The 27,197-nt window shown below is 43.2% G+C and overlaps 1 protein-coding gene across 4 annotated transcripts in view; it reads left to right on the top strand.

Moving 5' to 3' along the window:
* The window catches only part of LOC115151918 (cadherin-13), a 684,830-nt gene that overhangs the window by 568,140 nt on the left and 89,493 nt on the right, over positions 1 to 27,197 (top strand). For all 4 annotated transcript variants that reach the window (XM_029696266.1, XM_029696265.1, XM_029696268.1 and 1 more), the window contains one exon: positions 22,703 to 22,845. In XM_029696266.1, the coding sequence (XP_029552126.1) occupies positions 22,703 to 22,845 (143 nt within the window). The remainder of the gene's footprint in view (positions 1 to 22,702; positions 22,846 to 27,197) is intronic.

Genomic DNA, 27,197 nt, shown 5'->3' with positions numbered 1-27,197 from the left:
CTTATTGATGAGCTTTGAGGGAACTATGGTGTTGAATGCTGAGCTGTAGTCAATGAATAGCATTCTCACATACAGTGGCTTGCGAAGGTATTCACCCCCCTTGGTATTTTTCTTATTTTATTGCCCTACAACCTGGAATTAAAATAGATATTTGGGGTTTTGCATCATTTGATTTACACAACATGCCTACCACTTTGAAGATGCAAAATAGTTTAATTGTGAAACAAACAAGCTGCAAGTCTCTTGGGTTATGTCTCTATAAGCTTGGCACATCTAGCCACTGGGATTTTTGCCCATTCTTCAAGGCAAAACTGCTCCTGTTCCTTCAAGTTGGATGGGTTCTGCTGGTGTACAGCAATCTTTAAGTCTTACCACAGATTCTTAATTGGATTGAGGTCTGGGCTTTGACTAGGCCATTCCAAGACATTTAAATGTTTCCCCTTAAACTACTCAAGTGCTGCTTTAGCAGTATGTCCTGCTGGAAGGTAAACCTCTGTCCCAGTCTACAATCTCTGAAAGACTGAAACAGGTTTCCATCAAGAAAGTCCCTGTATTTAGTGCCATGCATCATTCCTTCAATTCTGACCAGTTTCCCAGTCCCTGCCAATGAAAATGTTGTTCACTTGGTGAAGAGAGGTATTGGTTTTGCTCCAGACATAGCTTTTTCCTTGATGGCCAAAAAGCTACATTTTAGTCTCATCTGACCAGAGAACCTTCTTCCATATGTTTGGGGAGTCTCCCTCATGCCTTTTGGCGAACACCAAACGTGTTTGCTTATTTTTTTCTATAAGCAAGGGCTTTTTTCTGGCCACTCTTCAGTAAAGCCCAGCTCTGTGGAGTGTATGGCTTAAAGTGGTCCTATGCACACATACTCCAAACTCCGCTGTGGAGCTTTGCAGCTCCTTCAGGGTTATCTTTGGTCTCTTTGTTGCCTCTGATTAATGCCCTCCTTGCCTGGTCCATGAGTTATGGTGGGCGGTCCTCTCTTGACAGGTTTGTTGTGGTGCCATATTCTTTCCATTTTTTAAAAATGTATTTAATGGTGCTCTGTGGGATGTTCAATTTTTTTTATTTTTTATAACCCAACCCTGATCTGTACTTCTCTACAACTTTGTCCCTGACCTGTTTTGAGAGCTCCTTGGTCTTCTTGGTGCCGCTTGATCGGTGGTGTTTAATGCTGTTGCAGACTCTGGGAGCTTCAAGAACAGGTGTATATATACTGAAATCATGTGACAGATTATGTGACATTTAGATTGCACACAAGAGGACTTTATTTATAACTAATTATGTGACTTCTGAAGGTAATTTGTTGCACCAGATTTTATTTAGGGGCTTCATAGCAAAGGGGGTGAATATATATGCATGCACCACTTTTCCATTTTAGAATCTTTAGAATTTGTTTAAACAAGTATTTATTTTCATTTCACTTCACCAATTTGGACTATTTTTTAAATGTATTTATTTGTTTTTATTTCACCTTTATTTAACCAGGTAGGCCAGTTGAGAACAAGTTCTCATTTACAACTGCGACCTGGCCAAGATAAAGCAAAGCAGTGTGACACAAACAACCACACAGAGTTACACATCGAAAAAACAAACATACAGTCAATAACACAATAGAAAAGTCAATATACAGTGTGTGCAAATGAGGTAAGATAAGGGAGGAAAGGCAATACATAGGCCATAGTGGCGAAATAATTACAATTTAGCAAACTAAACACTGGAGTGATAGATGTGCAAAAGATGAATGTGGAAGTAGAGATACTGGGGTGCAAAGGAGCAAAACAAATAAATAACAGTATGGGGATGAGGTAGTTGGATGGGCTATTTACAGATGGGCTATGTACAGGTGCAGTGATCTATGAGCTGCTCTGACAGCTGGTGCTTAAAGTTTGAGAGGGAGATATGAGTCTCCAGCTTCAGTGATTTTTGCAATCCGTTCCAGTCATTGGCAGAAGAGAACTGGAAGGAAAGGCGGCCAAATGAGGGATTGGCTTTGGGGGTGACCAGTGAAATATACCTGCTGGAGAACATGCTGTAGGTGGGTGCTGCTATGGTGACCGGTGAGCTGAGATAAGGCGGGGCTTTACCTAGCAAAGACTTATAGATGACCTGGTGCCAGTGGGTTTGGCAATGAATATGAAGTGAAGGCAAGCCAACGAGAGCATACAGGTTGCAGTGGTGGGTAGTATATGGGGCTTTGGTAACAAAACGGATGACACTGTGATAGACTGCATCCAATTTGTTGAGTAGAGTGTTGGGGGCTATTTTGGCAGCATGAGTGAAAGATGCTTTGTTTGCGAAATAGGATTTAATGTTGGATTGGAGATGCTTAATGTGAGTCGGGCGGGCAGGTGCGGGCAGCGATGGGTTGAAGAGAATGCATTTAGTTTTACTTGCATTTAAGAGCAGTTGGAGGCCACGGCAGGAGAGTTGTATGGCATTGAAGCTCGTCTGGAGGTTTGTTAACACAGTGTCCAAAGAAGGGCCAGAAGTATACAGAATGGCGTCCTCTGAGTAGAGGTGGATCAGAGAATCACCAGCAGCAAGAGCAACATCATTGATGTAAACAGAGAAGAGAGTCGGCCCGAGAATTGAACACTGTGGCACCCCCATAGACACTGCCAGAGGTCCAGACAACAAGCCCTCCGATTTGACACACTGAACTCTATCTGAGATGTAGTTGGTGAACCAGGCGAGGCAGTCATTTGAGAAACCAAGGCTGTTGAGTCTGCTGATAAGAATGTGGTGATTGACAGAGTTGAAAGTCTTGGCCAGGTTGATGAATACAGCAGCTGCACAGTATTGTCTCTTATCGATGGCGGTTATGATATCGTTTAGGACCTTGAGCGTGGCTGAGGTGCACACATGACCAGCTCGGAAACCAGATTGCATAGCGGAGAAGGTACGGTGGGATTCGAAATGGTCGGTGATCTGTTTGTTAAAAATGGGCACATATTTTTTTCAAAATTCTCAATACTGCCCCCTAGCCCCAACAGGGTAACCTCTCAGGGACATGTGGGACGCTAGCGTCAACAGCCAGTGAAATAGCAGGGCGGCAAATTCAGAACAACAAAAATCTCATTATTCAAATTTCTCAAACATACAACTGTTATATCCAGATAAACCTTTCGTTAATCCAACCACATTTTCCGATTTCAAAAAGGCTTTACGGCGAAAGCATAACATTAGATTATGTTAGGACAGCGCCTGAACAAGAAAAACCACACAGCCATTTTCCAAGCAAAGAGAGGTGTCACAAAAACCAGAAATACAGCTAAAATGAATCACTAACCTTTGATGATCTTCATCAGATGACACTCCCAGGACTCAATGTTACACAATATATGTATGTTTTGTTCGATAAAGTTCATATTTATATCCATAAACCCCATTTTACATTGGCGCGTGATGTTCAGAAAATGTATTGCCACCAAAACCCCCGGTGAATGAGCACATCAATTTACAAATTACTCATCATAAACGTTGATAAAATTTACAACAGTTATTAAAATAATTATAGATACACTTCTCCTTAATGCAACAGCTGTGTCAGATTTCAAAATAGCTTTACGGCGAAAGCACATTGTTCAATATTCTGAGTACAGAGCTCAGCCATCAAAGCAAGCTATACAGTTTCCCGCCAAGTTCTGGAGTCAACAAAACTCAGACTCAGATTTAGTATTATAAATCTTCACTTACCTTTCCTGATCTTCGTCGGAATGCACTCCCAGGACTCCCACTTCCACAAGAAATGTTCGTTTTGTTCGATAAACTCCATATTTATGTCTGAATACCTCCGTTTTGTTCGCGCATTCAGATCACTATCCAAAGGCATAATGCGCGAGTGCAAAACCCGAGACGAAAAGTCAAATAGTTCCATTACGTTTGTAGAAACATGTCAAACGATGTTTACAATCAATCCTCAGGGTCTTTTTTGAAGATAAATCTTTGATAATATTCCAACCGGATAATAATAATAATAGTGTATTCATTACAGAGGAAAAAGAAGGAACTGCGCGCCTGTGTGCCCGCGCAGTAAACAACTCGTTGGTCCCAGGCTTGAGACAGCTCTTATTCTCTCCCCAGTAACAGTAGAAGCATGAACAAGGTTCTAAAGACTGTTGACATCTAGTGGAAGCCTTAGGAAGTGCATAATGACCCCACAGACACTGTAGTTTGGAAAGGCAATCAATTGAAAAACTACAAACCACTTCCTGGTTGGATTTTTTCTCAGGTTTTTGCCTGCCATATGAGTTCTGTTATACTTACAGACATCATTCAAACAGTTTTAGAAACTTCAGAGTGTTTTCTATCCAGATCTACTAATAATGTGCATATCCTACCTTCTGGGCCCGAGTAGCAGGCAGTTTAATTTGGGCACGTTATTCATCTGAATTTACGAATACTGCCCCCTGTCACCAAGAATTCACTTGGCTTTCAAAGACCTTAGAAAGCCAGGGTAGGATAGATATAGGTCTGTAACAGTTTGGGTCCAGAGTGTCTCCCCCTTTGAAGAGGGGGATGACCGCGGCAGCTTTCCAATCTTTGGGGATCTCAGATGATATGAAAGAGAGGTTGAACAGGCTAGTAAAGGTGTTGCAACAATTTTGGCAGATCATTTTAGAAAGAGAGGATCCAGATTGTCTAGCCCAGTTGATTTGTAGGGGTCCAGATTTTGCAGCTCTTTCAGAAGATCAGTTATCTTGATTTGGGTGAAGGAGAAGTGGGGGAGGCTTGGGCAAGTTGCTGTGGGGGTGCAGGGCTGTTGATCGGGGTAGGGATAGCCAGGTGGAAAGCATGTTTAGCCGTAGAGAAATGCTTATTGAAATTCTCAATTATTGTGGATTTATCAGTGGTGACAGTGTTTCCTAGCCTCAGTACAGAAGGTGCTCTTATTCTCAATGGACTTTACAGTGTCCCAGAACTTTTTGAAGTGTGTGCTACAGGATGCAAATTTCTGTTTGAAAAAGCTAGCATTTGCTTTCCTAACTGCCTCTGTATATTGGTTCCTAGCTTCTCTGAAAAGTTGCATATCACGGTCTGCTATTCGATGCTAATGCAGTGCGCCACAGGATGTTTTTGTGCTGGTCAAGGGCAGTCAGGTCTGGAGTGAACCAAGGGCTATATCTGATCCTGGTTCGACATTTTTTGAATGGGGCATGCTTATTTAAGATGGTGAGGAAAGCATTTTTAAAGAATATCCAGGCATCCTCTTCTGACGGAATGAGGTCAATATCCTTCCAGGATACCCGGGCCAAGTCGATTAGAAAGGCCTGCTCGCTGAAGTGTTTTAGGGAGCATTTGACAGTCATGAGGGGTGGTCGTTTGACCGCAGATCCATTACGGACGCAGGCAATGAGGCAGGGATCACTGAGATCCTGGTTGAAGACAGCAGAGGTATATTTAGTGTTAGTTAGGATGATATCTATGAGGGTGCCCGTGTTTATGGATTTGGGGTTGTGGGTTCATTGATAATTTGTTTGAGATTGAGGGCATCTAGCTTGGATTGTAGGACGGCCGGGGTGTTAAGCATGTCCCAGTTTAGGTCACCTAGCAGTGCGAGCTCTGAAGATAGATGGGGGGCAATCAATTCACATATGGTGTCCAGGGCACAGCTGGGGGCAGAGGGTGGTCTATAGCAAGAGGCCACGCTGAGAGACTTGCTTCTGGAAAGGTGGATTTTTAAAAGTAAAAGCTCAAATAGTTTGGGCACAGACCTGGATAGTAAGACAGAACTATAGTAACAATAGTAAGGCAGAACTGCAGAACTGCACGTGCATCAAGGACGTCGTCCCTAGTGACTGTACCCCAACCAGAAGCCATGGATTACAGGCAACATTCGCACTGAGCTAAAGGGTAGAGCTGCCATTTTCAAGGTGCGGGACTCTAACCCGGAAGCTTATAACAAATCCTGGTATGCCCTAAGACGAACCATCAAACAGGCAAAGCATCAATACAGGGCTGAGATTGAATCATACTACACCGCCTCCGATGCTCGTCTTATGTGGCAGGGCTTGCAAACTATTACAGACTACAAAAGGAAGCACAGCCGCGAGCTGCCCAGTGACACGAGCCTACCAGACGAGCTAAATCACTTCTATGCTCGCTTCGAGGCAAGCAACACTGAGGCATGCATGAGAGCATCAGCTGTTCCGGACGACTGTGTGATTACGCTCTCCAAAGCCGACATGAGTAAGACCTGTAAACAGGTCAATATTCACAAGGCTGCGGGGCCAGACAGATTACCAGGACGTGTTCTCTGGGCATGTGCTGACCAACTGGCAGGTGTCTTCACTGACATTTTCAACATGTCCCTGATTGAGTCTGTAATACCAACATGTTTCAAGGAGACCACCATAGTCCCTGTGTCCAAGAACACGAAGGCAACCTGCCTAAATGACTACAGACCCGTAGCACTCACGTCCGTAGCCATTGTTAGGTTCTTATTTTTCAGAGTAAATAACCCACGGACATTAGAGAAGCTTTAACCAAGTTTAAATCTTCCCAAAGGTTCTGTACAGCTGTAATCAGACAACCCAACATTTGTCCCATCCAGATATTTATATCCCACTTTAGACACTTCTCCTTCTCTCCAATCCTTACATTTATGGCTCTACAGGAAGCTAATAAAGAGGGTAACAGAATACCAAAGATTTATTACTCTCTTAAGAGAATCTGTCCTCACCTCCTGACCTCAACCCCTCTTTCGTCTAATACACAGATGTCCATCTGTCTTTCCTGTATCAACACATTGCTCTCCTCTCCTCCATCAAACACATTCCAAAGCCTTCTGGTTTTCTACAGAGAACCCTTAACTATCTCCTTTGATTCTATGCTTCATCTCTATCATTTATTTAACCTCTATGGGCTAGGTGGGACGCTTGCGTCCCACGTACTCAACAGCCAGTGTAATCCTGTGGCGCGATATTCAAATACCTTAGAAATGCTATTACTTCAATTTCTCAAACATATGACTATTTTACACCATTTTAAAGACAAGACTCTCGTTAATCTAACCACACTGTCCGATTTCAAAAAGGCTTTACAATGAAAGCAAAACATTAGATTATGTCAGCAGAGTACCCAGCCAGAAATAATCAGACACCCATTTTTCAAGCTAGCATATAATGTCACATAAACCCAAACCACAGCTAAATGCAGCACTAACCTTTGATGATCTTCATCAGATGACACACCTAGGACATTATGTTATACAATACATGCATGTTTTGTTCAATCAAGTTAATATTTATATCAAAAACCAGCTTTTTACATTAGCATGTGACTAGCATGTGACTAGCATTCCCACCGAACACTTCCGGTGAATTTACTAAATTACTCACGATAAACGTTCACAAAAAACATAACAATTATTTTAAAACCTCTTACATCTAGACGTTCCGCTAGCGGAACACCTGCTCCAATATCCAAGGATAGCCGTGGCGCGAATTACAAATTCCTCAAAAGTCCAAAAACGTCCATTTTTCAAACATATGACTATTTTACACCATTTTAAAGACAAGACTCTCCTTTATCTAACCACACTGTCCGATTTCAAAAAGGCTTTACAGCAAAAGCAAAACATTAGATTATGTCAGCAGAGTACCCAGCCAGAAATAATCAGACACCCATTTTTCAAGCTAGCATATAATGTCACAAAAAACAAAACCACAGCTAAATGCAGCACTAACCTTTGATGACCTTCATCAGATGACACGCCTAGGACATTATGTTATACAATACATGTTTTGTTCAATCAAGTTCATATTTATATCAAAAACCAGCTTTTTACATTAGCATGTGACGTTCAGAACTAGCATTCCCACCGAACACTTCCTGTGAATTTACTAAATTACTCACGATAAACGTTCACAAAAAACATAACAATTTTTTAAAGAATTATAGATACAGAACTCCTCTATGCACTCGCTATGTCCGATTTTAAAATAGCTTTTCGGTGAAAGCACATTTTTGTCACGTCCTGACCAGTAGAGGGTGTAGTTGGGTCAGGACGTGGCAGAGGGAGTGTGTGTTTTTTATTGTTTCATTGATTTTGGCCGTGTGACTTCCAATCAGGCACAGCTGTAGAGGGTTGTGGTTGATTGGGAGTCACACATAAGTTGCCTACGTTTCCTTTGTGTTTCGTGGGTAATTGTTCTTGTCATTGTGGTTGCACCTGACAGGACTGTGTTGGCTGTCAGTTTTGTTGTTTTTGCACTGCGTTTGTAGAGCCTGTAAAACTGTTGCTGTTGTCATCTTTATTGTTTTGTCAGTGGATACTTTACTCCTTTTTTTGGTAATTAAATATGACTATTCACATTCTCGCTGCGCCTTGGTCCTCATCTCTCCAGTACGACATTTTCCGTGACGAGTATGACATTTTCTGTGACAATTTTGCAATATTCTAAGTAGATAGCCCGGCATCACAGGGCTAGCCGTTTAGACACCCACCAAGTTTAGCCCTCACCAAAGTCAGATTTACTATAAGAAAAATTGTATTACTTTTGCTGTTCTTTGTCAGAATGCACTCCCAGGACTTCTACTTCAATAACAAATGTTGGTTTGGTTCAAAATAATCCATAGCTATATCCAAATAGCGGCGTTTTGTTCGTGCGTTCAAGACACTATCCAAGGGTGACGAAGGGTTACACGCCCGACGCGTTTCGTGACAAAACATTTCTAAATATTCCATTACCGTACTTCGAAGCATGTCAACCGCTGTTTAAAATCAATTTTTAAGCCATTTTTCGCATAAAATAGCGATAATATTCCGACCGGGAATCTGTGTTTTAGTTCAAAGAGAGAGAAAGTAAAAACATGAGGTCGCCCCGTGCACGCGCCTCAGTCTGATGGTCCCCTGATAGAGCACTTACCAAAGGCGCTAATGTTTTTCAGCCAGCGGCTGGAATTACATCATTCAGCTTTTTCCCGGGTTCTGAGAGCCTATGGGAGCCGTAGGAAGTGTCACGTTACAGCAAAGATCCTATGTTTTCAATAAACAGAGCCAAGAAGCTCAAGGAATGGTCAGAGAGGGCACTTCCTGTACAGAATCTTCTCAGGTTTTTGCCTGCCATATGAGTTCTGTTATACTCACAGACACCATTCAAACAGTTTTAGAAACTTTAGGGTGTTTTCTATCCAAAGCCAATACTTATATGCATATTCTAGTTTCTGGGCAGGAGTAATAATCAGATTAAATCGGGTACGTTTTTTATCCGGCCGTGAAAATACTGCCCCCTAGCCATAAGAGGTTAACCTGTTGGGGCTAGGGGGCAGTATTTGCACGGCCGGATAAAAAACGTACCCGATTTAATCTGGTTACTACTCCTGCCCAATAACTAGAATATGCATATAATTGTTTGATTTGGATAGAAAACACCCTACAGTTTCTAAAACTGTTTGAATGGTGTCTGTGAGTATAACAGTACTCATTTGGCAGGTCAAAACCTGAGAAGATTCCAAACAGGAAGCGCTCTCTCTGACCATTTCATGGCCTTCTTGATAATCTCTAACCAAAACAGGGGATCTCTGGCATGACGTGACATTTTCTAACGCTCCCATAGGCTCTCAGAAGGCTCCAGAAAGCTGAATGGTGGCTTTGCAGGCCCTGTGTAACGCCCTGGCCATAGAGAGGGGTTTTTGTTCTTTATTTTGGTTAGGCCAGGGTGTTGCATTGGGTGGGCGTTCTATGTTCCTTTTTCTATGTTTTGGTATTTCTTTGTTTTGGGCCGTGTGTGTGGCTCCCAATCAGGCACAGCTGAAGCTCGTTGCTGCTGATTGGGAGTCACACATAAGGAGCATGTTTTTCCTTTGGGTTTTGTGGGTAATTGTTTCTGTCAGTGTTTTGTTCCAGACAGGACTGTTTGCTGTCGGTTTACTCTTTTCTTGTTTTGTATAGTGTTCACGTTGTTTATATTAAATTCTAATAATGAACACAAACTCCGCTGCACCTTGGTCCACTTCTTCAGACGACAGCCGTTACACCCTGGCTGAAAAACATTAGCGCATTTTGATAATGGTCGATCTGAGGACAATGAGATTGGGCGTGCGTGCCCGAGCTGACACCATGTTTACTTTCTCTATCTTTGAACGAAAACAACCCCTCCCGGTCGGAATATTAGCGCTTTTTTACGAGAAAAATGGCATAAAAATTGATTTTAAACAGCGGTTGACATGCTTCGAAGTACGGTAATGGAATATTTAGAAATTCTTTGTCACGAAACGCGTCGGGCGCGTCACCCTTATTTACCCTTTGGATAGTGTCTTGAACGCACGAACAAAACGCCGCTATTTGGATATAACTATGGATTATTTGGGACCAAACCAACATTTGTTATTGAAGTAGAAGTCCTGGGAGTGCATTCTGACGAAGAACAGCAAAGGTAATAACATTTTTCTTATAGTAAATCTGACTTTGGTGAGGGCTAAACTTGGTGGGTGTCTAAATAGCTAGCCCTGTGATGCCAGGCTATCTACTTAGAATATTGCAGAATGTGCTTTCACCGAAAAGCTATTTTAAAATCGGACATAGCGAGTGCATATAGGAGTTGTGTATCTATAATTCTTAATATCTCAATGTTCAAAATGTCGAACCCAACACCATGAAGTGCTTTGAAAGGCTGGTAATGGCTCACATCAACACCATTATCCCAGAAACCCTAGACCCATTCTAATTTGCATACTGCCCAAACAGATCCACAGATGATGCAATCTCTATTGCACTCCACACTGCCCTTTCCCACCTGGACAAAAGGAACACCTATGTGAGAATGCTATTCATTGACTACAGCTCATCGTTCAACACCATAGTACCCTCAAAGCTCATCACTAAGCTAAGGATCCTGGGACTAAATAGCTCCCTCTGCAACTGGATCCTTGGACTTCCTGACGGACCGCCCCCAGGTGGTGAGGGTAGGTAGCAACACATCTGCCACGCTGATCCTGAACACTGGAGCCCGCCAGGGGTGCGTGCTCAGTCCCCTCCTGTACTCCCTGTTCACCCACGACTGCATGGCCAGGCACGACTCCAACACCATCATTAAGTTTGCAGACGACACAACAGTGGTAGGCCTGATGACAACGATGAGACAGCCTATAGGGAGGAGGTCAGAGACCTGGCCAGGTGGTGCCAGGTGGTGCCAGAATAGCAACCTATCCCTCAACGTAACCAAGACTAAGGAGATGATTGTGGACTACAGGAAAAGGAGGACTGAGCACACCCCCATTCTCATCGACGAGGCTGTAGTGGAGCAGGTTGAGAGCTTCAAGTTCCTAGGTGTCCACACCACCAACAAACTAGAATGGTCCAAACACACCAAGACAGTCGTGAAGAGGGCATGACAAAGCCTATTCCACCTCAGGAAACTAAAAAGATTTGGCATGGGCCCTGAGATCCTCAAAAGGTTCTACAGCTGCAACATCGAGAGCATCCTGACTGGTTGCATCACTGCCGGGTACGGCAATTGCTCGGCCTCCAACCGCAAGGCACTACAGAGGGTAGTGCGTACGGCCCAGTACATCACTGGGGCAAAGCTGCCTGCCATCCAGGACCTCTACACCAGGCGGTGTCAGGGGAAGGCCCTAAAAATTGTCAAAGACCCCAGCCACCCCAGTCATAGACTGTTCTCTCTACTACCACATGGCAAGCGGTACCGGAGTGCCAAGTCTAGGGCAAAAAGGCTTCCCAACAGTTTTTACCCCCAAGCCATAACACTCCTGAACAGGTAATCAAATGGCTACCCGGACTATTTGCACTGTGTGCTCCAACCCGCCCAACAACCCCTCTTTTACGCTGCTGATACTCTCTGTTTATCATATATGCATAGTCACTTTAACTATACATTCATGTACATACTACCTCAATTGGCCCGACCAACCAGTGCTCCCGCACATTAGCTATCTGAATTGTGTCCCGCCACCCACCACCCGCCAACCCCTCTTTTACACTACTGCTACTCTCTGTTCATCATATATGCATAGTCAATTTAACCATATCTACATGTACATACTACCTCAATCAGCCCGACTAACCGGCGTCTGTATGTAGCCTCACTACTTTTATAGCCTCGCTACTGTATATAGCCTCCCTACTGTGTATTCTCATTGTGGTTGATGTCTGGTGTGGACGTGTTAATTCAACTTTCCTCTACAGTACAAGTTCAACTTATTTTATACAAGGTATGTCTATGTTGTTAATTGGTTACAATGATGACATAATCTTGACATAAACACATTTTGTTGAAACAACATTGATTCAACCAGTCTGTGCCCAGTGGGTTGTTACTCTGGGACCATATATCTTACTATCAGGTGTATCCTATCAAGCTCTGTCTAGCTTGTAAGGGGAAACCTATTATCACCCCATCCCAGTCTGTCTCTCACTCTCTTCTCTTTGTGTCCCTGATAGATTCTCCCTCCTGGGTTGAGTGGAGGCAGATTACAGTCGAATCAGCTCTGTATTTTAGTTTCTCATTTTAGAATCAATGTAATAGAGTGCCAAATGTGTGGAGGGGGAAGACTACAGACACATAACCATGATTCCATGAGATAATTAAAACAATCCCAAAAGGTGCCAAGAGGAAGAGAGAGAGACTGAGCTGCAACGCCTCACTGAAGCGCAGATAAATTGCTTTTCTCTGTGTTAATTACAGGGTTATGATTTTCAACTGATGCAAAGAGCAGCTTTTTGTGCCTTATTATGATAATAAATGTCATTGAATGATAATTTATGGAAATATGCCATAGTGGCTGCTATTACCCTTGCAGAGAGATTGGGTGCATTTGTCTGGGTGTACTTGGGTGCATTTGTGTGTGTTTGTGCATGCGTGTGTGTACCTGTGCGTGTGTGTGTGTTTGTGTGTGTGCGTGTTTGTGTGCGTGTGTGTGTGTGCGTGTGTGCATGCTTGTTTGCAAGTGTGTTTGACAGAGAGCGACCCGGCCCTACGTATTTTACTGGTTTGTGACTCACTGACACCACCTCTGGTTAGAGTGGAATAAAGCAGCCCAAGAGTTATCATATAGGAACTTCATTTAAACACACTGAGGAAGCTGATTATGGGGATGAAAAGTGGGAGAGGTAGTAGATTGGTAGTGGATTTTGGTTACACACACTGTCCCACACGTCAAGTTGTTGATGGGCAGAGACATAGATGTCTTGGCAGGAACCCACATCGCTCCAAATTGACTCTGTCTAGATCAGGGGTAGGCAACTTTGATTGGGGTGGGGGCCACAAAAAATATAACTCATCGTGAAGGACCGCAGTGGCTCATGGCTATGCATACACACATCCATATCCACACAGACCAGGCCATAGCCTTTTGGGGGCTCTTAGCAAAATATTTTTAGCGGCCTCCCCTTTTCAAAGTTTTAGAGTTAATTTCCTGCAATTATACACATTTTGCCATTGTCACGACTTCCGCTGAGGTCGGGACCTCTCCTTGTTCGGGCGGCGCTCGGCGGTCGGCATCGCCGGTCTTCTAGCCATCATCGATCCACTTTTCATTTTCCATTTGTTTTGTCTTGTTTTCCTCACACCTGGTTTCAATCCCCTCAATCACTTGTTGTGTATTTAACCCTCTGTTCCCCCCATGTCTTTGTGTGAGATTGTTTATTGTTTCATGTATGTGCACGTTAGACTGGTTGCGCTGGGTTATGTCAACCCGTATTGTATTTCGTGTTCGTTGTGCAGTGTGTTTTTTGGTTCGCCTAAATAAAAGGCTCTGTTTGCTACCCAATATCTGCTCTCCTGCGCCTGACTCCCGTATAGCCATTTACGCATACCTGACAGCCATGGGGTGTAGAGAAAATGTTGCGGTTTTATAACAAATTTCATGCAATTCTACTAATTTTGCCATTGGGCAGAGAGAAATATTAGCAGTTTTACAGATAATTTCCTGCTTTCTAAACATTTTGCTTAAGGTGGATAGAAATGTTTGCAGTTTTTTAAATGTATCTGAGTGAGAGTGACTAATAAAATCAACGGTGTGACTAATAAAATCTTAGCTGACATGGGCTAATTGAGTTACTGTCAGAACCTTTGACTGCAGCAGTGTTAGTGGTACTGACTGAGGTGAGTTTGACTCTAAAGGACTGTGTCAACTGTTTGTTTCAATTACTTCTATGATATATGTGCTGTAGTCTAGTCTACCTCCCAGTCCCAGTGCATTAGGGATGGTCCTGGACTGGGGAGAGATGGCTGGGTGGGTTTGAGCTGTCAGTGGGGTCCCCCGTATCAGACCTAGATGAATGGATGGGGAGTGACAGTCACAGTGTTAACGAGGCCATAATAAATAGCCGACCGAAACGATGCCTGGTACGATGTGTGGTGGCGGTGCTGATAGACGAGGGGCTCTGACTCTCTCTGAGCTGCTCTGTCTGACAGCTGATTGATGGCCAGTCACATTGTGTTTATTTTGTCCACTCGGCCCATCATATATATTTCCTTCCTACAGCCCTGCTATTGTGCTGATATGGAATAGAAATATGACCAGGTGTGACAATGACAATTTGTCCTGTGGGCCAGAGCAGATCATTGTTGGGCAGCATGGGGGACTGTAATTTTCCTATCAGGCCCTATCAGTTCTCTGATTATACAGTAGCTGCAGTTCTCTCCGGGGCAGACTCGATCAAAGCCAACATCTCTGTCTTTTCACCTTGTTATCAACTGAGAAATAAATGCATGTTTTTTCACAATGCTGCTTAAACATCAGAGGTTATTAGAGCCATTGTCAGCGGAGTAGCAGACAGTTTGATGAAATGAAGAGAGAGTGAACGAGGTAGGGAAGGATACAGACAAATAGAGAGAACGAGAGAGAGGGCTTGCTTTCATCATTCCTTTATTCACACTCCTCTGCATTCTACTGTTATCTCTACTTCCTTCATTCCTGCTCAGCTAGTTCTGAATTCTGATGAAGTCTACAGACTGCCGATGCCAAAAACAGGCACTAAACTTTTCACATTAATTTCACATTAAGTAATGGCCCCCCTCAAATGTTTCTTTCACATACAGTGGCTCACTGATAGAGAGGAGCATTAGCATTGACTTCCTTACCTCTGTTTCTTTCAGTCACTGATCACTGCTGTCTGACAGTGGAGAGAGGGAGCATGTTTAGTGGCTTTGAAATGCTGCCAAAACGTCACACCTCAGAAGTATGCACTTGTCTAAGTCACAGTGCACTCAGGATAGTCAAGGTTAGGTACATTGGCATTTCACTGCCAGACAGGTTTTGGTGTGTGTGGGGGGGGGAGGCCTGCAGGAACGTGATCATTGCATTCATTTACATTTACATTTACATTTACGTCATTTAGCAGACGCTCTTATCCAGAGCGACTTACAAATGAAATGTTATACTGAAGGAAAACATTGGTTGAAATGCTGCTACAGTGGGGGGAAAAAGTATTTGATCCCCTGCTGATTTTGTACGTTTGCCCACTGACAAAGAAAGGATCAGTCTATGATTTTAATTGTAGGTTTATTTGAACAGTGAGAGACAGAATAACAACAAAAATATCCATGTCAAAAATGTTATAAATTGATTTGCATTTTAATGAGGGAAATAGGTATTTGACCCCCTCTCAATCAGAAAGATTTCTGGCTCCCAGGTGTCTTTTATTCAGGTAACGAGCTGAGATTAGGAGCACACTCTTAAACGGAGTGCTCCTAACCGCAGCTTGTTACCTGTAAAAAAGACACCTGTCCACAGAAGCAATCAATCAGATTCCAAACTCTCAACCATGGCCAAGACCAAAGAGCTCTCCAAGGATGTCAGGGACAAGATTGTAGACCTACACAAGGCTGGAATGGGCTACAAGACCAGCGCCAAGCAGCTTGGTGAGAAGGTGACAACATTTGGTGCGATTATTCGCAAATGGAAGAAACACAAAAGAACTGCCAATATCCCTCGGCCTGGGGCTCCATGCAAGATCTCAACTCGTGGAGTTGCAATGATCATGAGAACGGTGAGAAATCAGCCCAGAACTACACAGGAGGATCTTGTCAATGATCTCAAGGCAGCTGGGACCATAGTCAGCAAGAAAACAATTGGTAACACACTACGCCGTGAAGGACTGAAATCCTGCAGTGCCCGCAAATTCCCCCTGCTCAAGAATACATATACAGGCCCGTCTGAAGTCTGCCAATGAACATCTGAATGACTCAGAGGACAACTGGTGAAAGTGTTGTGGTCAGATGAGACCAAAATGGAGCTCTTTGACATCAACTCAACTCGCCGTGTTTGAAGGAGGAGGAATGCTGCCTATGACCCCAAGAACACCATCTCCACCGTCAAACATGGAGGTGGAAACATTATGCTTTGGGGGTGTTTTTCTGCTAAGGGGGCAGGACAACTTCACCGCATCAAAGGGACGATGGACGGGGCCATGTACCGTCAAATCTTGGGTGAAAACCTCCTTCCCTCAGCCAGGGCATTGAAAATTGGTTGTGGATGGGTATTCCAGCATGACAATGACCCAAAACACACGGCCAAGGCAATAAAGGAGTGGCTCAAGAAGAATCACATTTAGGTCCTGGAGTGGCCTAGCCAGTCTCCAGACCTTAATCCCATAGAAAATCTGTGGAGGGAGCTGAAGGTTCGAGTTGCCAAACGTCAGCCTCGAAACCTTAATGACTTGGAGAAGATCTGCAAAGAGGAGTGGGACAAAATCCCTCCTGAGATGTGTGCAAATCTGGTGGCCAACTACAAGAAACGTCTGACCTTTGTGATTGCCAACAAGGGTTTTGCCACCAAGGACTAAGTCATGTTTTGCAGAAGGGTCAAATACTTATTTCCCTCAATAAAATGCAAATCCTTTTATAACATTTTTGACATGCGTTTTTCTGGATTTTTTTGTTGTTATTCTGTCTCTCACTGTTCAAATAAACCTACTATTAAAATTATAGACTGATCATTTCTTTGTCAGTGGACAAACGTACAAAATCAGCAGGGGATCAAATACTTTTTCCCCCACTGTACATATTCAGCCATTTTAAATAACAACATATCAGAGAGGAAGCCTGTAGCATTTTCCATTCCCCACTTCCATCCACCTGCTCCAGCAGCAAACAGTTACCAGCCTCCAGCACCCCAGCCTGAAACGGAGAGGCACAGAGGGGGGCATCAATATGCAACACACCTCTGGAAATGTACTTGGTTGACACAGCGTAAAAAAGCACAAGTGTGAAAAAGATAAATGAGTTATTGCCTATTTGGGCATTTTTATTGGAGACTTAGCAGATCTGTGCCTTGCATGCTAGATGTGGACACGTGCATTGCTCCCTGAGCGGGCCAGGGTGTTGGTGTTCCAGTGATTACTGTCCCCTCTGCCCATCCAGATTAGGAGGTGCGCAGGCAGAGCAGAGCAGTTGGGCCTGTCTAATGTGATGTGATGTACAGTAAGAGTCAGCATTTCTCTCCAGCTGCTGGGGAAATTTACGACATCACTCCTGTCACAGGAAACACTAATGAACAAAGGACCCCATGCTGTACTGAAACAGATGTTAGAGACAGATCCATACTGTGGCCATACACTCACTAACTTACAGCATACACACATCCTGTGTTTTAATGTACCTATGTACTCTACTGTATCTGTCCTTTTCTCTACAGTCCACTTACAGTCCTTCATTTAGCAAATGGTCTTATCCAATGCACTTACAATACGTGTATTTAAAAGAGGATGTGGAATAAACCACTTAGTCCAAGCTTTTTCACAAATAGTTGCTGTCAGTAAGAAGGGATATTGTGTTAGAAACAATAGAACCAATCAAATCTGTCATTGTAATTCTCACTCTCTCTCACACTCTCTCTCTCTCTCTCACGCACGCACGCACGCACGCACACACAGAGGCATACTGTATGCATAATCCATATGCATCTGATGCAATGGTAGTGTTATCGTGGATCCTAAAGGCCTCTCAACCTCAGAGATAACTACAGTATGTGAACTGTGTGAGTGAGCAGATTACTCCTAAAGAGTGCTGCTGCATTGTCTTGACGTCCTCTCTCAGTGTGGTACTGGCATTATCCTAGAATAGACTGCCTCATCCTGTTATGTAGGAAAAGCACTCCCCCTGAGTGGGCTGTACTGTGTCCTAGAAGGTCTGTCCTATAAGGCAGGGTTCCCCAAACTCAGACTCTGTGCCCCCCCTTCCCCTCCCCCCTATGGGTGTACGTTTTGTTTTTTACCCTAGCACTACACATTTGAGTAAAATAATCAAAACTTGATGAATTGGTTATTTGAATCAGCTGTGTAATGCTACGGCAAAAATCAAAATGTGCATACAGGACCGAGTTTGGGAAACCCTGCTATAAGGTGTCTGCTGGGAGGCTACTGTATAACTGTTCCATGAAAGCTGAAATGGGCTCAGTTCTTAGTAGAGTAGGGGTCAGGCCAGGATTTGCCGTATACAGTAGCTCAGGGGATAAATTCTGCCACTCAAGCAGAAATATGGGCAAATCACTATGCTATTGGACATTTTATGAAAGTGAAGTAAATTTTGAACAGTACAGGCAATTTTTGTCTCTGAGCTTTTCTCTTTTTGTGTGTTTGTGATTGAGCTCGTATGCAGGCATGTGTGTGTGTGTGTGTGTGTGTGTGTGTGTGTGTGTGTGTGTGTGTGTGTGTGTGTGTGTGTGTGTGTGTGTGTGTGTGAGAGAGAGAGAGAGTGCGTCTGCGTGGACATGTGATTGTTTGTGGTAAGCGAGAGAGAGGAAAGATTAAAAGGAACATTTTACATGCGGATGCAAGTGATTATTTGTGGGCAATTTTGTTATGTGGCTGAAAAATATGTACCCTGTATGGGAAAGATATTTACTTTATTTTCATAATGGTTTTTAATGACCCTCTAATGACCTTAAGAGAAGGCTAATGGAGGGTCCCTGTGTATGTAAACATTGTGATGCCTCATTTAGGGTTACCATGGAGCTGGGTTGATCAAGTACCATAGCCTGGCTTCCCAGGGCTGCTCTTAATGCCACACTCACGATATGCTATTGTAGAGCGAATGTTTTTCTCTAATTACCCATCGGTATCACTCCCCTCTCCACTCGAACCAACACACCTCAGTCCTCCTCACTGCACACACACTCCCACTCACAGCCCCTGGACGGGCCAACTGGAGGGATTTACTGCACCTCTCCTGTGTGTGTGTGTGTGTGTGTGTGTGTGTGTGTGTGTGTGTGTGTGTGTGTGTGTGTGTGTGTGTGTGTGTGTGCGTGCATGCGTGCCAAATCACATTTTATTTGTCACATGCTTCGTTAACAACAGGTGTAGACTAACAGTAAGATGCTTGCGGGTCCTTCCCAAAACTGCAGGGAGAAATAGAAAAATAATAGAAAAGTATACATGGGGCACAAGTACCGAGTCGATGTGCAGGGATACAAGGTAATTGAGGTAATATGTACAGTACATATAGGTAGGGTTAAAGTGACTAGGCAACAGGATAGATAATAAGATCTGAGGGCCCATGCCAAATTTTGTCAACCTTCTGAGGGGGAAGAGGCATTGTCGTGCCTTCTTCACAAATGTGTTGGTGTGTGTGGACCATGATCATTTCTTAGTGATGTGGACACCGAGGAACTTAGACCCGCTCCACTACAGCTGACGTTGAGGGGAGGTTGGTCACTGCCAGGGCACTGACCTCCTCTCTATTGGCTGTCTTATCGTCTTCGGTGATCAGGCTTACCACCATCGAGTCGTCAGCAAACTTACGCAGCCACGCAGTCGTGAGTGAATAGGTAGTACAGGAGGGGACTAAGCAGGTACCAATAAGGGGCCCCCGTGTTGAGGGTCAGCGTGGCGAAGGTGTTGTTGCCTACCCTCACCACCTGGGGGTGGCCTGTCAGGAAGTCCAGTGTGTGTGTGTGCGTGTGCGCATGCATGTGTGTGAGAGAAACAGTTGCAGAGAGTCAAACATATTGATGTTGTGGATAACCGGTGGTGGAAAAACTTTTGTAAGCTTTATCATTTAAGCTGCCTCTGAATAGATTCTATCAACAAATAGGCAAGCAGACAATATACAAACCATGTTATAATGGATCAAGTGACTATCTGTGTACCCACAGCAGCAGGATAATCATCTTGTGTTTTCCTCTTTCTGAAGTGATGAGCTTGTGATGCCTGGTAGTGATGAAGAGCTAATAACCAGGAAGTGTGTGTATTTGTGTGAGCGTGTCTGACAGTGTAAAAATACAAAGGTGTTGCATGTGGAGTGTTTATTGGTAAACTTAAAGAGGTTAGGGGTGGGGCTGCGTGTGTCTATTTTACATTTTATTAGCACCTTAATTGGGGAGGACAGGCTCGTGGTAACAGCTTGAGCAGAATTAGTGGAATGGTATCAAATACACAGTGTCCATATTTTTGATGCTAATCCATTAGCTCCGTTCCAGCCATTATTATGAGCCATCTTCCCCTCAGCAGCCACTTTTATCCAGAGCAATTTACAGTAGTGAGTGCATACATTTTTCATTCTTGTCCCCTGTGGGAATTAAACCCACAATCCTGGTGTTGCAAGTGCCATGCTCTACCAACAGAGCCAAATGGGATTGAGCCACTAAATCAGCGGTGTGTGACATGAACACAGATGTGAACCCCCAGAGGCACGGCACCATTCCCCATCCAATCAAAATGCACCTCCCATCACCTGGCTCTCAGGATCACATTAGTAGGGTCATGCCTCAGCCTCAGACTCCAGCTGCTTTCCACGCAAATACATTATTCTCTGAGGAGTTATCTGAGTTCATCCATTATCTTCACACTCCAACCACAGACAGAGCATCCACAGACATACACAGACTGTCCACTAAACCTCAGCTTCAACTTCACACATCACACGTTGCACTTCAAATATGCAGTCTCATCATGCTTCAATTCAACAGTTTTGTGTCTTTGATAGATATTGTCATTTCAGTATCTCAATATCTTCCTTAGAAACAGTGTTAAAATGTCTTTACTGAAAAAGCTATTACTAGCTGATGTCCTATACAAATGTATAATCTTTTGTTGCTGAGATATTCTTGCATAGCAGGATCTAAAGTTTGCAGTTTCACTTTAAAATGTCAGATATGTATCAAACTATGATCCACATAATAATTAACATTTCCTGTTGCTGCAGAATTGATTTCCTGCTGTAGCAAACTGGCTACAGCAGGAAAATACTGTAGCTACATTATCTCCATATCTAATCATGTTGGATTTGTCTCATACCATTGTCGTGACTTTACTTTCATTAATCTGATGACTACTATTTATCAAATCAACTAACTAGGTTTAATTGTTACAACTAACTCATTAGGATTTGGGTCACCACGAGATTGGTTCTTTAAAGAGTTACCATTTCCTGAATTTAACTCTAAAGGTCTTTACCTATCACATCCATAAATAGCCAACTTATTAATCATAACCTCGTATCATAACAGCATTCTGAACAGTCCTAACCTCCTGCATCTGAAAAACTTGAGCCTTACTTATGATTCAGTACTGCTTGTTACAAAAGACATGGAGAGGGACAGAGAGAGAGGACAGACATAATACGTTGGTACATTTATAAACTACTCTCACAGTAATCATATACTTTGCACACAAACCGCCGCCCTCTTTGAGTAAGAGATCATGAATATATTTACGTGAAATATCTTGGTTCTTCGTGTATTTGTCGGAACCAGGCCACCTAGGAAAGGGAGTTGGGCCTTTTCACGTCTTCTACTGTTGTTCTCCTCTGCAGTCGTCCGGTATCCGGAAAGGAACTGCAGAATTTATTCTCCTTCCATTTGCTCTGGAAGATGCTTCTTTGAAGATAGGCTAGCCAGCTGGGTCGATGGTTCCCAGTGGGGTGATGAGAGTAGCGTACTACGGTGATTTGAGAAGAGTAGTAGAATGGTTCCACTTAAATTCACTTTCGAAGATACTTTACTTAGGACAGCTAATCAGCCGTACCAATGACTGTCTGGGAGGAGACTTTATCGTCTCTACCACGTGTTTCGATTTCAGAGTTCAAACCACATTAAACGTGAGCTGCAGCTCCACGTCTCTCTGGTCTGATATGTTCATTCTTAACCCATCATTTTATACAGTTTGTTCAAAAGGCCGGTTCTGTCAGGCTGACACGCGCTCTGACCTCCCTCAGGGGCATGACGTTTCACTGTGCAAAGTTATGTAAATCTATTATCTCTTATGGCTCCTAAAATTATGCTCCTCTCTTAACAAAAATACTTTCATAATTGTTCATATTTCATGCACAACGCATCGGATGGACACTTCACACATATAGTGGGTATACTTCCCAAGTTACAGTATTTCCTTTATAACATTTTTAATGACATCACAAAATGACAACCAAACCGACATCAGTGTTTCTTTAGGTCGTCTCTGACCATTCCCCACATTCTATGTTAGATATATTGTTCCAGTATTCACTTTAGAACATGTTAGAGTTTCTGCGGGAAAAGGTCTGTGTAGAGGCACATTCCTCTGGAGAATATTGGAGAGGGAGATGCTGAATGTTCTGTCCTTGATTTACAACAGGGTGTGAGCTGTCAACACCCACCAGTTCCCTTCTCCCCCCTTCTGCGGGTGAGAGGGGGTATGGTTGAAGTTTTTTATTGCCATGCTGATCTGACCTATTTTGATCCTCACAGGACAGTCATGACACCATGGCATTGCCCTGACTATATTCTGATCAGCTGTCATCTGTTCCCTGTTCAGGTTTGCAGTTCTGAGAGACCCGGCTAACTGGCTTAGTGTGAACCCGGTTAGAGGTACGGTCAACACCTCTGCCAATCTGGACAGAGAGTCGCCTTACGTTCAAGACAACAAATACACTGCCATCTTCATGGCCACAGACAACGGTAAGTCAGAGATTCAGTAAATCTCTTTAAATAGTGATGTGGAGTACTCAAAAAATGGTGTGATGATAATCTATTCTGCATCTGGAGAGAATGTGGTATAAGGAATATTTCATCAAATGTCATGTCTAATCCTAAAATAATACACTTAGAGCTTGAAAGTCACATATTTGAATTAGTACATCAACACAAAAAAAGGATTGCTGTAGAACGAATGACAACTGGTATGGCATGATTGCTGTAAAGTTGTAGATAGTTCCTCTCCTATTTCCTCAAAGTGGTGTATAACCATGGGTTTACACAGGCCTTGGAGTTTTGACATCCAGGTAGACCCTTATAAAAAGGGTTCTTTAGCTGTGCCCATAGGAGAACTGTTTTTGGTTCCAGGTAAAAAACCTTTTCGGTTCCAGGAAGTACCATTTTCGGTTCCATGTAGAACCCTCTATGGAAAGGGTTCTACATGGAAACCAAAACGGTACTACTTTGTACCAAAAGGGTTCTACCTGGAACTCTCTGTCACTGACTGTGGCTTTGAGAGGCACACTCAGACCCACATCACTTAAGCCTTGAGAGAGAGAGAGAGAGAGAGGACAGTAGAAGGGGCTCCATCCTCTCTACTAGGAGGACCTCAGGGAACTTCTGACAGATCCATTAACAGACGTGTGACATTATATTAGCGAGGCTTTCTTTTTTTTAATTTCACCTTTATTTAACCAGGTAGGCCCGTTGAGAACAAGTTCTCATTTACAACTGTGACCTGGCCAAGATACATGGAAGATACATGGAATAAGCAAACATACAGTCAATAATACAATAGAAAAAGTCTATATACAGTAGAGGTCGACCGATTAATTGGAATGGCCGATTAATTAGGTCCGATTTCACGTTTTCATAACAATCGGTAAACGGCATTTTTGGACACCGATTATGGCCGATTGCAATGCACTCCAAGAGGAGACTGCATGGCAGGCTGACTACCTGTTATGGGAGTGCAGCAAGGAGCCAAGGTAAGGTGCTAGCTAGCATTAAACGTATCTTATAAAAAACTATCTATCTTAACATAATCACTAGTTAACTACACATGGTTGATGATATTACTAGTTTATCTAGCTTGTCCTGCGTTGCATGTAATCGATGCGGTGCCTGTTAATTTATCATTGAATCACAGCCTACTTTGCCAAACGGGTGATTTAACAAGCACATTTGCGAAAAAAGCACTGTCGTTGCACCAATGTGTACCTAACCATAAACATCAATGCCTTTCTTAAAATCAATACACAAGTATACATTTTTAAACCTGCATATTTAGTTAATATTGCCTGCTAACATGAATTTCTTTTAACTAGGGAAATTGTGTCACTTCTCTTGCGTTCTGTGCAAGCAGAGTCAGGGTATATGCAGCAGTTTGGGCCGCCTGGCTCATTGCGAGCTGTGTGAAGACCATTTCTTCTGAACAAAGACCGTAATTAATTTGCCAGAATTGTACATAATCATGACATAACATTGAAGGTTGTGCAATGTAACAGCAATATTTAGACTTAGGGATGCCACCTGTTAGATAAAATATGGATGAGCTATGTACAGGTGCTGTGGTCTGTGAGCTGCTCTGACAGCTCGTGCTTAAAGTTAGTGAGGGAGATATGAGTCTCCAGCTTCAGTGATTTTTGCAATCCGTTCCAGTCATTGGCAGCAGAGAACTGGAAGGAAAGGTGGCCAAATGAATAATTGGCTTTGGGGGTGACCAGTGAAATATACCTGCTGGAGCGCGTGCTGCAAGTGGGTGCTGCTATGGTGACCAGTGAGCTGAGATAAGGTGGGGCTTTACCTAGCAAAGATTTATAGATGACCTGGAGCTAGTGGGTTTGGCGACGAATATGAAGCAAGGGCCAGCCAACGAGAGCATACAGGTCGCAGTGGTGGGTGGTATATGGGGTGTTGGTGACAAAACGGATGGCACTGTGATAGACTGCATCCAATTTGCTAGGTAGAGTGTTGGAGGCTATTTTGTAAACATCGCCAAAGTCGAGGATCGGCAGAATAGTCAGTTTTACGAGGGTATCTTTGGCAGCATGAGTGAAGGATGCTTTTTTGCAAAATAGGAAGCAGATTCTAGATTTAATTTTGGATTGGAGATGCTTAATGTGAGTCTGGAGGGAGAGTTTACAGTCTAACCAGACACCTAGGTATTTGTAGTTGTCCACATTTCCTAAGTCAGAACTATCCAGAGTAGTGATGCTGGACGGTGGGCAGCTGCGGGCAGCGATCGGTTGAAGAGAATGTATTTAGTTTTACTTGCATTTAAGAGCATTTGGAGGCCACTGCAGGAGAATTGTATGGCATTGAAGCTCATCTGGAGGTTAGTTAACACAGTGTCCAAAGAAGGGCCAGATGTATACACAATGGTGTCATCTGCGTAGAGGTGGATCAGAGAATCACCAGCAGCAAGAGCGACATCATTGATGTAAACAGAGTCGGCCTGAGAATTGAACCCTGTGGCACCCCCATAAAGACTGCCAGAGGTTCAGACAACAGGCCCTCCGATTTGACATACTGAACTCTATCTGAGAAGTAGTTGGTGAACCAGGCGAGGCAGTCATTTGAGAAACCACGGCTGTTGAGTCTGCGGATAAGAATGTGGTGATTGACAGAGTCGAAAGCCTTGGCCAGGTTGATGAATACAGCAGCTGCACAGTATTGTCTCTTATCGATGGCGGTTATGATATCGTTTAGGACCTTGAGCGTGGCTGAGGTGCACCCATGACCAGCTCGGAAACCAGATTGCATAGCGGAGAAGGTACGGTGGGATTCGAAATAGTCGGTGATTTGTTTGTTAACCTCTCAGGGACATGTGGGACGCTAGCGTCAACAGCCAGTTAAATAGCAGGGCGGCAAATTCAAAACAACAAAAATCTCAAAATTCAAATTTCTCAAAAATACAACTATTATATCCCATTTTAAAAATACACTTTTCGTTAATCCAACCACATTGTCCGATTTCAAAAAGGCTTTACGGCGAAAGCATAACATTAGATTATGTTAGGACAGCGCCTAAACAAGAAAAACCACACAGCCATTTTCCAAGCAAAGAGAGGCGTCACAAAAATCAGAAATACAGCTAAAATGAATCACTAACCTTTGACGATCTTCATCAAATGACACTCCCAGGACTCAATGTTACACAATACATGTATGTTTTGTTCGATAAAGTTCATATTTATATCCATAAACCCCATTTTACATTGGCGCATGATGTTCAGAAAATGTATTGCCTCCAAAACTACCGGTGAATGAGCACATCAATTTACAAAAATTCTCATCATAAACGTTGATAAAATTTACAACAGTTATTGAAAGAATTATAGATACACTTCTCCTTAATGCAACCGCTGTGTCAGATTTCAAAATAGCTTTACGGCGACAGCACATTGTTCAATATTCTGAGTACAGAGCTCAGCCATCAAAGCAAGCTTTACAGTTACCCGCCAAGTTCTGGAGTCAACAAAACTCAGAATTAGTATTATAAATCTTCACTTACCTTTGCTGATCTTCGTCGGAATGCACTCCCAGGACTCCCACTTCCACAAGAAATGTTTGTTTTGTTCGATAAACTCCATATTTATGTCCAAATACCTCCGTTTTGTTTGCGCGTTCAGATCACTAATCCAAAGGCATAATGCGGGAATTCAAAACCCGAGACAAAAAGTCAAATAGTTCCATTACCGTTCGTAGAAACATGTCAAACGATGTTTACAATCAATCCTCAGGGTCTTTTTAACATAAATCTTTGATAATATTCCAACCGGATAATAGCGTATTCATTACAGAGGAAAAAGAAGGAACGGCGTGCCTGCGTACCTGTGCAGTAAACAACTCGTTGGTCCCAGGCTTGAGACAGCTCTTATTCTCTGCTCTCTCCCCAGTAACAGTAGAAGCATGAAACAAAGTTCTAAAGACCGTTGACATCTAGTGGAAGCCTTAGGAAGTGCAAAATGACGCCACAGACACTGTAGTTTGGAAAGGCAATCAATTGAAAAACTACAAACCACTTTCTCGTTTCTCAAGTTTTTGCCTCCCATATAAGTTCTGTTATACTCACAGACATCATTCAAACAGTTTTAGAAACTTCAGAGTGTTTTCTATCCAAATATACTAATAATATGCATATCCTACCTTCTGGGCACGAGTAGCAGGCAGTTTAATTTGGGCACGTTATTCATCTGAATTTCCGAATACTGCCCCCTGTCACCAATAATTAACTTGGCTTTCGAAGACCTTAGAAAGGCAGGGTAGGATAGATATAGGTCTGTTGCAGATTGAGTCTAGAGTGTCTCCACCTTTGATGAGGGGGATGACCA

Source organism: Salmo trutta, chromosome 17 (assembly GCF_901001165.1).
Source record: "Salmo trutta chromosome 17, fSalTru1.1, whole genome shotgun sequence".
NCBI classification, from domain to species: Eukaryota; Metazoa; Chordata; class Actinopteri; order Salmoniformes; family Salmonidae; genus Salmo; species Salmo trutta.
This window is presented reverse-complemented; position numbering and strand designations above follow the sequence as displayed.